The following is a 14,410-nucleotide window of genomic DNA, read 5'->3' as shown; positions in this document are numbered from 1 at the left end:
AAAAACAAACCCAAAGGAATTAAACCAGTCAAAATTCTCAACAAATGAGAATTGGGGTGCAAGGTACATCCACCTCATTTTCATGTCAATTACTGGTTAGCACTGATACAAAGAATAGTGCAGGAAGGTGGAGAGAAGATACTAGTTAGCACAGTTCCAATTTCCTATCCATTACAGTATTGTTACATGAACCAACCAGCAGGGGGCAGTGCAATAACAGGGCTCCTACCTTGCATCAAGGGCCAGCTGTTGATTTTCACTACTGTTCCTTAAAGGCAAGGCTAGTACTCTGCAGGTGGAGCTGAGCATCAGTCTCACTTGATTACATGATGTTGCATCAGTTGATTTATTGCATAAATGTTTCATATAGAGACAGTTGCTAATGTGGTAACAGTTATGGTTTCAGAGCTCTGCTGTTATTTCATTTCCCCAAGAGCCTGCCTTAAACTGCACTAAGGGAGCTATTTTTCTACTTGTAGACTTTCCAGATATTGTTTCACAACAAATTTGCAGTTGGTCCTGGTGGCACAGGGCAAGCTAAAATACAGCACAGACATGGGACTGAAAAAAATATCAATTGGCATCCTACCTGAATCAATGCTATTCTACAAGCAAACTGGAACTTGTCCTTTTTTCAGCTGTCCTGCATGTGGATGTGGGAAGAGAACCTGACAGCAGCATCACAGCATAGAAAACAAACAGCTGAATTGGTCTCAGAACCTTTGTTCAGTTTGTGTTACTGACCTCAAAGTCAAGCTACTAATGAGTTAAAACCTTCAAATATTGCTTGGCACTCTTGCAAAGAGTAGTGTGGGTTAGACTTGCTCTTTTAGCATGGGTAGTGACATCTTAGCCACCTGCCATTTTCCCTGCAAATTCCGTTGGATACTGTAGTCTTCCCTTCCTGCCTTGAGTGTTGTTGCATGCTATTAAACAACTGCTGTATTTCAGGCTAGAGATGGATGAAATGATTGATATACATAGCTTAATTTTACAACCTGATATACAATCAAACAATGTTACATATGTGTCAGTTCCAGGGTTTACCACCCCTCTGCATTTTCCTCAAAGACCCAGTTTTAAGTCTCAGGCTGCTAACTGCCATCTGGCTGGCTGGTTGAGTACTGGTTCCTCTCCCTCAAAGAGTTTTAGGCTGCTGCTGCTTTTGTGATTGTTTTTTATTTTGAACTGCTAGGATTTCCAATCAAAGTGACCATACAATGCAAGGAAAGGTCTAATGAAGATAGACATGCTTTTTATTTATACTCAAACAGAACCATGGAAATGAAAACAGCTTTGATTTTATTCCCATTACTACTATGGTACAGCAGTAGACAATTGCGCCAATAAAACTCAGGCTTGTTCTCCATCTTAGAAGAGTTTGAGATGGCCAGAAACTTTGTCCACTATAACAGCTGGTCCTGGTCCGATACCTAGTACAGTCCGGGAACCTGGTGCTATCTGAGTACGACCTGCATCTTGGATTATACTCACAGTCAATCCCAGCTCTTTCGCTTCAACAAGGAGTTGAACTAGAGTCTCTTCATCTGGGGCTTTGAGAACCACTTTTGGCTGTCCACAATACTCCCATTGTTTAAGCAGCTCAGGATTTCTTCGTTGAACTTGCTTGTAGGCAGAAACTGCAGCATGAGAACACTGTGCTGCTACTTTACCCTTTCCCATCTTTAAATCATTGCGAACTATCAGTACCATCTTGTATTCGCCAGACTCTCCCATTATGCTGGCTTCATTCCCCAGCTCATTTGCAAGCACTGGCATTTTGACTTTGGATGGCTTAAAGAATCGTCCACGAATGCCCCAGCCCAGGCATACTCCACATGCGACTCCTGCAATTACGCTGAGAACATCAGGTTTAGAGAGAGAATCCATCGCAGGAGACTGAGTAAAACAAAAGAGATGTTAGATTATCTTTAATATCCATCCCTTTTCTTACACCACCATACAAAGGGGGATGGGATAGCTCACAGAACCGAAGTCTCCTGAATCCAAGTTCACAGTGCTTACTCTTAGAGCAAGGGTGGGCAAAAATCAGGCCTAGGGACTAGATCCTGCCCACCCAGCTGATCAGCAGAGCCTCCATACTTGCAGCCAACAGTGTGTTCAGCTGCTCCTCCCCCTATCTTGCTCTGTCCAACAGCAGAGCTACTCCCAGGATTCTCCTATCAGCTGTGGGAGAGAAGAGGGGAGAGCTGAAGTCAGGGTGACCCCATCCCTGTACACAACTCTCTGCAGAGGAGGGCTCGGGGAGAGGAAAGATACAGCGGAACTGCTCCAATCTGAAGCATGGATAAGTGACTCGAAGGAGTGATTGTGCATGCACTCACAGAGTTCTCCCTCTCTCTGCAGGAAGGGGTAGACAGAGCAGGACAGCTTTCCCTGTCTTAGCATGTGGCTTCTCTCAAACTTACCCAGCAGTAACCAGCAAACACTGAGTCTGTGCTACAGAGTCACTCACACACACACAATCTGTCAGTCTCACACAGAGTGCCTCTCTTACACACACACACACACTCTCTCTCTCTCTCTGTTTGTACCACCAGCTCCACCGCTTCCACATGAGGACCTGCCCCTTCCAGGGGGACCTGGAGCCAGCCCTTGATCACATATCAAAATTAATTAAGTTGCTCCCCTGCAAAAATTAATGCCCATCCCTGACTTGAAAGAATCCTCATCAAGATCAGAATGTAGAACTCATGTTAATATTTTGCAATATCTTACAGTGGTTTTTTTTTTTTTTACTTTCTGGAATCATGACCAATTACTCTATCATTTAAAAAGGGACATTCATAAAAGTAGCCAAGATGTGCAGGAATAGTGTCCCTAGCCTCTGTTCTCCAGAAGCTGGAAACGGGCAACGGGGTAGATCAGTTGATGATTTCCTGTTCTGTTCGTTCCCTCTGGGGCACCTGGCATTGGCGACTGTCGGAACACAGGACACGGGGCTAGATGGACCTTTGGTCCGACCCAGCATGGCCGTTCTTAACAAAAGGATTAGGTTCTGATGTCTGGATTCCATGTGGCAATTATACAGCAGGAAGTGAGAAAAAAAGGTTACTTGCCATATAGTCTGTAAATATTTATGGAACAAATTGGAGTTGGCCTTTGTGAGATAAACATGAAACCATATTATGCCTCCTTTATTTAAAAAAAACAAACCCAACAACCCATACTTTTCCAGTTAATGGCCTGATCTCTGAAGATGCTCAGTACTCACAACCATAATTTAAATTAACAAGAGCTGCCCTGCTCAGCACCGCTGAAAGTTACACCACTGTGGGCAGGTTCTTGGGAGCATAGGTAAGTTGCACAGTAATACGATGCTATATGGCTTAGACAGCAAATTCTAGTGTATCAGTTCAGTGGACAACAGTCATAAAATATGCATAGATTTTCTTTCTTACAGTTTGCTTGCTTTGTGGAAAGAATGAGAAAGCAGTTACCCACAGAAATGCATTGCTAGAAAAATTCTGCAGCCAGAATCTTGCTCTCCTTGAGAGAAATGTAAAACACACCTAAATCAACTGTAATTGAGGATTCATGGCCAGAAAACATTAAACAAACAATATTTGCCCTAGTAGCAAGTGAGGAAAAGCTGCAAACAGAATATAACAGTGTTTCTTAAATTGTGTTCTGTGGCACACAGGTGTGCTGCGGAGAACAACAGAGTTCAAAATGGCCACCCTTAAAGGGACAGGAATTTTCTTTCCCTGCCTTCCAACCCTATTATTATTATTATTATTTTGTTCAATAGCTTTTCCCCAAACCTATTTTTCCTGGCCTTTTTGTTGTTGTTGTTGCTCAACAAAAAAATCCTTGGTGTTCCTCACAAAAAAAAACTATTTTGTGTTCCTCCATCTTAAAAAGTTTAAGAAACACTGGACTATAAAGATCTGGGATATAGAAACAAGTGCTAACTGTAGCAAAGAAATAGTTTCTAAGTGAAATCATGTTTCTTGCTCTGTGAAGCATTCAATATAACCAGAATTGTTCCCCTTCAATATAAGCAAAGTTTCTCTCTCTATCCAAAGTCCAGTGCGGGGTGTGCTTTGCAAGTACAGCATCCCCAGTCCAGACCATGCTATTTAGCCAGATCTAGTGAGAAGAGGAAGAACAGTTACCAGCAAATAACTCAAATGGTGGGTGAGAGACACTAGATGAGAGAGGGCTCTGAGTAACTATGGATAATTCTTTCCTGGGCTGCTGGGTCTTGCCCACATGTTCAGTGTCTGTCTGACTGCCATGTAACTGACTGCTATACTTGAGGTCTGGATGGAATTTCCTCTCGGGTCAGATTGGGAGACCCTGTTTTGTTTTGTGTCGTCTTCACAGTCCATGTGCAGATTTAAGATAGTGTAAATGGTGGATTATCTGTAACCTGAAAAGATTAAATCATGACGGCTACGTCTACACTGGCATGATTTTCCGGAAATGCTTTTAGCGGAAAAGTTTTCCGTTAAAAACATTTTCGGAAAAGAGCATCTAGATTGGCATGGACGCTTTTCCGCAAAAGCCAATCCAGACACGCTTTTGCACAAAAAAGGCCTCGATCGCCATTTTAGCCGTCGGGGCTTTTTTGCGCAAAACAATACTGTGCTGTCTACACTGGCCATCTTGCGCAAATGATTTGTGCAAGAGGGCTTTTGCCCGAACGGGAGCAGCATAGTATTTCCACAAGCACACTGACGATCTTACATGAGATCGTCAGTGTTCTTGCGGAAATTCAAGCGGCCAGTGTAGACAGCTGGCAAGTTTTTCCGCAAAAGCAGATGATTTTGCGGAAAAACTTGCCAGTCTAGACACAGCCGACCTGAAGACTTCAAGAACTCAGCCAGAGTTTAGGGATCTAATATAGGAGTGGGTGGGTGAGGTTCTTGTGATATGCAATGTGCAGGCCAGACTAAATGATCATTATGGTCCTTTCTGACCTTAAAGTCTAGGAGCATGTCAGGATCAAATTATCCCTCTAAACTTTTCCATCCATGAGTGTATTTTTCCATGTGCAGAATAATTTTATGTGCAGCAACCACTAGAAACAAAATCCAGAGGTGAGCGCTCTGCTAATCAGCTGGGTGGCATTTGAATGGCTCCTAAATGGCTCCACAAGAGAGCAGCTTACAGGGAACACCGGTCAGGCTTTTATTAAATAGATTTAGAACTTTGGCAACACCCCTTCCCTGCTTCGTGCCTCACCACCTGTAAAACAGAAAGAATGACATCTCTCTCCAAGGCATGTGTGTTAATGTTGCAACGCCCCGGTGGCGAGTTCCAGTGAAGGGTAGGAGCAACTGAGCACAACTCAGAGGCCTAAGAGCCCCAGACGCTGCATGTGTCACAGGCCCTTGCATAAGAGGGCGCCAGCCTTACATAAGCCCCCTCTCCCAGACACGTGTAAAAGGGCCCAGCCCACATGAGAACAGGCAGGCTCCCTGCACGCAGCCGGCCCGTATCTCGCAGGTTCCTGGTACCACGGCACCGCTCCCTGGAGCCTCCCAACCCCCCACGGAGCGCCCCCCCACGAGACCCACCTCCAGTGTCCCACAGGCCCCTGCGTACCAGGGGCCCCAGCAACCCGGGCACCGTGGGGCAGCGTCGCCCGCCCCCGCCCCCCAGAAACCGGCCTCACATGGCGGGGAGGCCACTCTGCTCCTCCGGCGGGGGGGACAACCGGAAGCTGAGTCATCTCACCTGAAACCCGCCTCCCGCTCGCACCAGCGACGCCGCTCGCTGCGCTGTTCCCTGCACGCGAGCCTCAGCCGCTTCCGGCGGCCAGCGCCTTCCTCCTCCCGCCCTACCCCGCCCGCGAGCGTCGCCCACCTATGACGTCACGCGCTCACGTATCAATCGGAAGCGATTGGCTCCGGGGCGCGGCAGGTCTGTGAAACGTCATCGACGGCCCAACGGCCGGAAAACGAACAATGAAAGCGGGGGGAGGAGAGGGGGGGGGGAAGAAATCAAGCGCGAACATTTTTTTCTCTCAGCGGCTTTGACGTGAGAGGGCAACTTCCGGGAGGCGCGCAGGAAGCGATGGCTTCTGCGCTCACTTCCGGTAGGTGGAGTGGGCGAGATTTGCCCGCCCCTTCCCTCTGCCTCCCCCTCCCCCCCCATCAGTGCTGGGTTGGCTCGCGCCCAGCGGCAGCAGGAGCCGGAGACGCCGGGTGGAGAAGCCGCAGCTGGACCAGGGTGAGTTCGGCTCCCGCGTCGCCCCTCCCCCCCCCCGCGCTCCGCTGAGGGCGCCGCCGCCGACCCCTGGAGAGAGCCCCCTCCCCCGCAGCAGGACCCCTCCCCGGCCTGTCCTGCCTCAGTTCCCCCTCAGCCGCGGCCTCCCTGGCGTGACGGCCCCCTGGCTCCGAGCCTGGGCGGGACCCCTCATGCCCCGCCCCGCCCCCCTTCCCGGGCCGGCCCTGGCTTCCTCCCTGGAGCAGGGACCCTCCCTCGCCTCTTCTCTTCTGCAGCAATCCGCTCCCTGCCCCTTCCTCGCCCATCACTGAGCATCTCTGGCCGGGGGGCGGGGGGGAGACTCCAGGAGAGGAGGGGGAGGGTCCGGGGACCCCTGTCTCCGAGCCCACGGGCTGTGGGGCCAGCCGCCTCCCATGTGATTCTGAGACGCTTGAGCTGCCAGCTATGTCCCGTCAGCCCGGCAGGAGGCTGTTGCGGTGTGAGGGCTGGAAACTGGCTAATACAGAGAGGGATGCTCCAGGACTGTGGGTAGCGGCAGGGCAAGCGTCAGCACGTGTGTGCGCTACGGTAGGTCTGTCCTTCGCTAACGTCTTTGTTAGTAACTTGACAGGAGCGAAGGGTCCACTGATGAAATTGGCAGCTTGTACTACGACGGAGGGCTAGAGAAGTATTAAAGAGGACCTGGATGGATAGGCAAGATAGAACAACAAACAAAGGGCTCTTCTTGGAGTTGAGCAGGAGAGTAACCTTCTGCGTGTGCAGTCCATGGAATGCAGAAATCTGAAGCGAGACTACGGGGACAAGTGAACTGAACTGGAGACATGAGTTTAGTGTGAAATATGGTGGCCAAAACAGGACATCATAGTTCTAGGTTGCACAGGCATAATAATATAGTAAAGTGAGCAGCAAGGCTTCATATAGCTCTTGTATGACAGCAGGTGTGCTGGCTTCATATAGCTCTTGTGTGACATCAGGTGTGCTAATGCCTGGATATCACATCAGGTGTGCTGACGGCTGGGTATCACATTAGAGAGAGTGGAAAATTTCAGGGAGTTCTAAGAACAACAACAAAAATGATTTGGACTGTAGGGATTGACTCATGAGGAAAAAATTAAGAGCTAACTGTTCATAGCTTGGCTAAGGGATGACTAAGGTTGGCGACATAACAGCCTATGATTATTTAAAGAGTGGTACATTGGGAATATGACTAGAAACAATGGGAGAAAAACACAGGCAGAATTACAATGAATACTCCTTTCTAGTTAGCTATGTTGCTGTGAAACAGTCTTCCGAAAGGACATGAGTCCCATTGCTTGTGACATTTCAAACCAGATTGGATAAAACTTTGGAAGTTGTAAAAGAGCCAATCCTTGTATTGGCCCCAGGGAGAGTGACTGATGACACAAGAAGTAATTTCTAGCTGTTAAGATTTTCTGTTATTTTACTATCCCCTTTCATCAGCGATTCACCTTCCAGCAGTGGGATTACTCACAGCACCATCTTCATCAATAAATGCCACCTTACCTATTACTCCCAGGCTAACAGTCTGTTGCTCTTGGTTAGTGACTGGTATCGGGCTTATATTGTAGACCCAGACTCTTTGTTCTCATTCTCTCTGACCAGAAATAGTGTCATTTAGCGATTGTGGCAGGATATTGGGCTTTAGGACTCCTGCATTATCATCCATCTCTGCCACTTGACTGTTTGTGTGACTTTGGATAAGTTGCTTGTGGCCTGATTTTGATGACAACTCAGCTATATGATTACTTCAATAGCGACTACCGTTTGTATATGATGATAGTACTTAGCTCTCTTATAGTGCTTATAAGTAGATACCAAACTGCTTTCTAAAAGAGAAAGTACTATCCTTGATTCAGAGACAAGAGAAACTGTGCTTCTGTAAGAGGTCACACAGTGGGTGAACTTGAAATATCACCTACACGTATATTGTACACCCGGGGTTATTTTGTTCAGAATCTAGTTATCTTCTGTACCTCAGCATGCTAATCTGTAATCTAGGAAAATAACTCTTGCCTATCAGAAGGCTTTGCTGGTTTAATTAACGTTAGTGATGTGCTCTGAGCACCTCGGAGGGACGATACTACAGAAGAACAAAGTAATATTGCTTAAACTGTATTAAACCCATCTTGGCATTAGCTCTTTGCCTTTACTTTCTTCTTTGGGCTTTTGATCATCTAAAATTATGACACGGTTGATGGTGTGATTCCACAGACTTCAAGACTGCGAAACTTTAAGTCCTGTTAGAAGTTGCAAACCCTCGCCCTCTCACAATGGTCAAAAAATAAACGTCAGCTCTTTCTAATACATGAGTTTATCCCACTGGAAAAATTCACATTAATGGCAGCCCTCTCTAGGGATGTTAAAGTTAGATTAATTGGCAAATTGAATAGTCGATGCAATTTGCATTGATTATTCAATTAGTCGATAAGGGCACCTCCACCTTTGAAGTGTAGCAACAGCCCTAGGGCTGTTCCTCTACTTCAAAGATGAAAACACTGCGGGGAGCACGGGGTCCCCTGTTGACTCCATGCTCCCTGTGGTGTTTCAAAGCAGCGGCACTGCACAGAGCCCAAGGTCAGCAGGGGAGTCCTTAGCTGACCCTGAGCTCCTTGTGGCACTGTCACCCAGGCCAGAAGAGAACTCCCCAGCTAGTCCTGGGCTTCACGCAGAATTTCAAAGCACCCGTCATCTCTCTTCCCCCTCCTCCCCCCCCTTGCTGCTTCTTTCTGATAGGGGCAGCAGTGGGGATGGGGTAGAGTGGGCAGCGACTAGCTGACTAGTGTGTTGACATTTGCTTAATGTATAGTCGACTAGTTGTTCACATCCCTAGCCCTTCCCCTGTCGACATCTTGTTGCTTTGGAATATTTTTATTCCCTGGTAATTATTATAACTTGGTTATGCGATTACTTAAGCTAACTGTTACAGGATGGAGAGTTTGGAAAAACATGTTGTGCAATAGAAAAGGTCATCTTCCCTCAGCAATGTCTATTAATTTGGACTGAGCTTTGTGTCCTCCTTTTAGCAGTTGAAGTTGGCAGTTGTGCACATTGTCTGCGAGTAGGGTTAGGCACAGCAGAGTCAGTTCTTAGTTTTTAAATCGGGAGTGGCAGTGGGAAAGGAGAGCAGATGGAAAGAAACTGCTTCTTAACTGGACTTCTTAATGCTTCCATATTTAAATCCTGTACTGACAAACTTTTTTTTTTCCTGCTGTGGAATGCTTTCTGTATTTTAGTTCATCTTCATCACTGTTTTAAATCAAATCTTCCAAACACATTATTACTAAAAATTGTAGCATCTATTTATTTAATATTTATGGCATATGTACATGGCTTAATATGTATAAGAAAAAATAGTACACTGGAAAGTGCTTTTAAAATTATATACTGGGGCATTTTAGAGACTTAATATCTTGCTGCCCCTGGTAAATAGATTTTTTTTTCTTTCTGGGTTAACCTATTCTCTACTTCAGTTCAGACCAAATCTGCCATTTGGCATTATTTTAGACGTATGTTACAGCGGGGCTGGACTGGAAGAAGCCAGCAATGGTGTCCCTTGTCCTGTTCACCTGGAAATTCATTGCAGTTTGTCTTCCATCATTTAAGGAACTGAGATTTTTGGATTGGTTTCTTAGTTCTTGTCCCCAAGTTGTAAGCCTCCGAGAGTGTGGTAAAAGTGGCCATTCCCTTGATATATGGGTGTGACAAGAGACAACTTGTTATCCAGGAAGTAATATTTAATTTGTTCTGCAATGTAAGGACAAAGGCTTCTGCTGAGCCAGGTCACAGTGTTACCTGGTTAGATTTTTGGGTGTTTGAAGGATGTGAAGGACATGCCCTTCAAGTTGGCTGACTCATTCTACAATAGAAACAGCTCTGTCATACCTTTTATTATTTTTTTTCTTACTTTAAATGGATTTCTTATGATTCTCTGCTGAACAACCCTTTTCCAGGGAACCTGTTCCCCTAGTGGAAGGCCCAGAGTTCACCTGTGTGGAACAACCAGTGTTAATAGGGTACTGCCATCCAATCCTGTATGTCCTACTTGCAGATGCTTCTGTTTCAAAGGATGTAGTTTGGTGTGTGAGACTCATGCAGAGCAGGTGAATGGAGACACAAAGTCCCTAGTGGCAGCAGGAGAGAACTGCAGTCAGTGTTTCCTACTAAGTGCAATATAAACCTCTTTTCTCCCTTTCAGATTTGGATAACCAGTATATGTGGTTCCACATACAGAAGAGGCATTTCCTAATTTTAATGACCACATTTGTGGCAAGGGGGAGGGTTAGGGTTCTGATCACATTGTTAAAGTCAAGGACTGAATCAGAAGCTCAGGGTACTGGAGTTGTACAATAACTTGGCTGCAATACTTATTATGAGATCTTTAAGGATTCTCTCAAATCTCCCTTCCTAGTGGGCAAGCATTACCCTCTCTGGAGGATTAGAAGTAGTTTCCTCAGCAGCCTATCAACCCCATTCAGAAGACTGTCTGAAAAACACAATTAATGGAACTGGCTCCTTGCTTCATAATCCACCTTGAGGTTAGGCATGTCGTCACCTGTCAGCTTATGGTGTGAGGACTCTGACCTATGTTCCCTGTCGTGGGCGCATGTGATGGGGCAGCTATAGTCTGCTGTGTCAGCCAGTTTGCTTGCTGCATGGAAAAGCATGCATGGGAAACACTCAACCTGAAGCCCTTTGAAAGGGAGTAAGAATGTATTCTTTTGTGAGGAAGAAGTGTGTCTGTCTACAAAAATGTAACTTTTAAAATTTCTTTTAAAAAGTTGGATTCTGAGTGTGTTGAGTCCCTTTCTGCTCCTTAACATGGAGTACAGCCAAGTTCTTGCTTTTCTAATGGAAGAATTAAATTAAACCTCCTTATTTACATTTTTTCATTCTGAAATTTACTATGAAAATGTGAAATTACAAAACTGTGGCGTTATTGGTTCTAAAGTAATGTCTGTCCCCAATTTGGAAAATGGTATAGAATTATAGGGAATGTTAATATTACTGAATTATCTACTATATATTTGAGAGAGTTTCTGTGTCTATGTGTCTGTCCATCTATGAGTCCACTTGTTCAAGAACTCCTAAACAATAAGAGCTAGGACTGCCAAATTAAGTATTCAGCTTCCTCTTATCAGAACTTAAAGCAAGGTCAGGTTTTGGTTGTGCCAGGACAATGGGATATGCATGGAATTGTTTGGTGATTTTTTTTTCTCTCATCAAACAGAGAGGGAGGAGTGTCATAGCAGGGATAGTTATACTCACAAATAAGCACAGGGGGCAGTAAGCATTGGGGCCATTATATCTCTGAATGACTGCAGTGGGGCAGCAAGTGCCCCAGCCCAGGTGAGCAGCTGCTGGCCAGGGGCATGACCCCTCCCTATCAGCTGGTGGGTGCTTCTACCCTGAGCCTATCCTCTGTCCCCAACCCTGACTCCTGCACCCTCCACACTCCCAGCTTCGAGCCACCCACATCCCCTAGTCTCTGCCCTGATTCTTGCACACTCCCAGGTCCCTGCCCTGAAGGATCCAATCAACACCAAGTAAGTCTTCTAATTCTAAGTTACTTTTAAAATTGTTTTTGAAGGAATTAACTTTTAAAAAACTACTTCAGGGTGTTTTATAGAAGTGACAGAGTTTTCACAAATAAGCACCACTAAAGATAACTTGTTCAGCCTCAATATAGATGTAACTTTACATCACTCTGGTACTCCCATTGTTCTAATTCTTCAATCAGTACTTGCATGGAGAGACCATTTTAACCCATCCAGAGCCTTGTTGAAGTCGGTGAGGATCTTCACGGACACCATATTTCAGTCTGTGGATCTGATTGTGTGGCATCCATTACAATGTGGAGGGCCATGAGCACTATCGATTAATTCTTTTGAAAAGGCATCCCAAAGTCTTGATGAAAATGTTAGCTGTTGGGATTTTTTTCAGAAGACTTTTCTCAAGCTAGAAAATGGAAAGTAGGCCTGGCGAACAGAGGCGTGACCCATTAAATAGAAGCTTGTGGTCTTTAAATTACTTGCCCTCGCCTTTGTGGGATTAAACAGTTTTAGCTGGGAAAGCGTTTTAGAATTAGAATATATGTACTCATATGAAAGTAACCCATTATAACTAGATCTATGGAGATTATCAATGCCTTTAAGATGTGTCCTAATTTATTTTAATTGAATGCTCCCCTTGAGGTTTTTCAAGAATTAAAATTTCTCAAGCTGTTACTTTTTATATTTCCTGGGGGCTTTTGGGAGAATTATTAACCTTCAGCTTGTGAATGGTGACAATTTTATATCATGTGATGAACAGGCCATATCTTCCTCTATAGGGGGCAGAAGATCTTGGAGAAAAGCATTTATTTGGTCTTAACGGTCTACAGAGCTGACAAGATAGTAGTCTGTTCCACTGGCTTAATACACAGAAGAGGAGGAAAAGATCTGAAATACCTGAACAGGTATATTATTTCATTTGCAGGCTGTTTTTTGTTCTTCACTGGCAGAAATTCAGTCATGAACTGATAATCTGTAACTATATACTAGAGGAAAATGTGTCCTTGTTTTGATTAGAACCAAGGCACTGTCAATCTAGACTTCATGAAGGGATTGTCCACATCTACAGCAGTGCATCTGCATTGCTCAGTGAAGACACTACTTACACTGATGGGAGAGCATCTCCTGTTGGTGTAGGAACCTTGTCCACCTGAGAGGTGGTGGCTGTGTGGATGGAAAAGCCCTCTTGTTGGCACAGAGCTGTATGTATTACGAGCTAGGTTGATATAATTACGTTGCTCCAGAAAATGGATTTTTCACACCAAAGAGCGGCACAGTTACAGGGACATAAGTTGGTATTGTAGACAAAGCCTGCATTGTTGCCTCTGAATTAGCAACGAGTGTGGAGTGGTGGAGGGAAGCAATTCAATCTAAAGTGTTTAAAAAAACAAAACAAAACACACCTTTGTTTTAGATCGCTGGCTGCTTTCTGCATGTGTCAGTGTCCTAGCTCCTTTTGTCTTTACTGTGGAAAGAATGGACTTGAATGTTTAATTGGTCATTTGGGGTTGTAAAAAGGGAAATGTTAGCCCTTAACGGACAGAGAAACTCACAACTGGTCACTTGTTCAGAATTGGTTCAGTGCCTTCCTACTATTTTGCGTTCTATGAGCAAGGTTTTAGTGTCCTATCATGCTTGAGAACTGCGATGAGTTAAGTTAGGTGGTGTTATAAAGGTAGTACTGGATGACTACCTTTTTGTGAAGAGGTTTTTCAAGGGGCTTTGTCAAGTGGATGCTAATAGGATTTTTCCTTTAGGGTTGTTTGACCTGTGTTTCAAAAGTGTCAGATAACTGTGAACCTATAGTGGCTACAGTCTAGTTCACCTATGATAAATTCATTTTCTGTGTTCTGTCTCTTCTGTAGAATTGCGATTTCTATTATAAGTGGAAGCACAGGGAGCGGTTTGTTTCTTATAAAAACACATCTAAAATTGTTCAGTTTTACATCATGTAGCTTGTCTAATATTGGTCTGTAGTCACATACAGTTTAAAATTGCACTAAATATTTGTGTGATGGTAACACCCACTGTGTTGAGATGTGTGGGAGCAAAGGATGTTAAATTGTGGTTAATCAGCTAATTGAGTAGTCGATAAGGGGGAAAGCTGCAGAGCTGCAGCGAGGTTAGCTCCCAGGGCAGGGGACTGGGACTGCTCCAACTCTGCAGCGGCCGTTGCAAGCAGAGAACACTCCAATCCAGCCGCGGTGGGTGAGGCTTACTCCAGCCCAGCTGGAGTGCCACCCTCCCCCACCTACCCCATTCAATGGGTTAAACAGAATGTTTAAGCAGTTAAACGAAGTAGGGATGTAAAATCCCATTTTATTAGTTATCTCTTGCAATGCATTGTTTGCTTCCGCACACTGAAGTGCAAAATATGTCTCCTGCATGACTTCAGTCACTGTGGTTTGGAAGACGAAGATACCTTAGTGAGTTCCTGAGTGATTGGAACATCTCCAGGCTGGTATTTCTGGAGAGTAGCTTTGGGTAAGCTTGAGGGCAGGGCATTCCATCTAGCCCCCCTCCTCCATACTGAGAGGAAAGATTTTATACTCCTGAAAACCAGGCTGGTTCTGCTTTAAATGCCATCGACTGGGATTCAAAATCAGGAGTTTTGATTGGGTTTTATTTTGACAGTACAATAG

At 45.1% G+C, this 14,410-nt stretch overlaps 2 protein-coding genes across 9 annotated transcripts in view; one reads left to right on the top strand and one right to left on the bottom strand.

The window, feature by feature from the left end:
• Window positions 1–1,233: 1,233 nt before the first annotated feature.
• Window positions 1,234–5,860, bottom strand: PTRH2 (peptidyl-tRNA hydrolase 2). 4 transcript variants are annotated; one of them, XM_075904708.2, is made up of 2 exons: window positions 5,836–5,860; window positions 1,234–1,899 (listed from the first exon to the last, which is right to left on the bottom strand). In XM_075904708.2, exon 2 carries the CDS (start codon window positions 1,888–1,890, stop codon window positions 1,372–1,374), a length of 519 nt encoding a protein of 172 aa, XP_075760823.1. In that variant the 5' UTR covers window positions 1,891–1,899; window positions 5,836–5,860; the 3' UTR covers window positions 1,234–1,371. The 4 variants fall into 4 exon arrangements, with proteins under 4 accessions (XP_075760823.1, XP_075760822.1, XP_006138713.2 ...); XM_075904707.2 differs by lacking the exon at window positions 5,836–5,860 and adding an exon at window positions 5,707–5,831; XM_006138651.4 differs by lacking the exon at window positions 5,836–5,860 and adding an exon at window positions 5,645–5,669.
• A 45-nt stretch (window positions 5,861–5,905) lies between these two features.
• VMP1 (vacuole membrane protein 1) overlaps window positions 5,906–14,410 on the top strand; it is a 112,493-nt gene continuing 103,988 nt past the window's right edge. For 3 of the 5 annotated variants that reach the window (XR_016347677.1, XR_016347678.1, XM_075904703.2), the window contains exons 1-2: window positions 5,930–6,201; window positions 12,548–12,673. The gene's annotated coding sequence lies outside the window, so the exon portion shown is untranslated. Of the gene's footprint in view, window positions 6,202–12,547; window positions 12,674–14,410 lie in introns of all 5 variants that reach the window. The other 2 variants (XM_089772213.1, XM_075904706.2) reach the window with 2 other exon arrangements.

Source organism: Pelodiscus sinensis, chromosome 21 (genome assembly GCF_052426305.1).
Source record: "Pelodiscus sinensis isolate ZL-2025 chromosome 21, ASM5242630v1, whole genome shotgun sequence".
In the NCBI taxonomy this organism is placed as follows: Eukaryota; Metazoa; Chordata; order Testudines; family Trionychidae; genus Pelodiscus; species Pelodiscus sinensis.
This window is presented reverse-complemented; position numbering and strand designations above follow the sequence as displayed.

Bases quoted from the DNA above. Each gene is read 5' to 3' on its own strand.
- PTRH2 (XM_075904708.2), bottom strand. From the start codon at position 1,890: ATGGATTCTCTCTCTAAACCTGATGTTCTCAGCGTAATTGCAGGAGTC.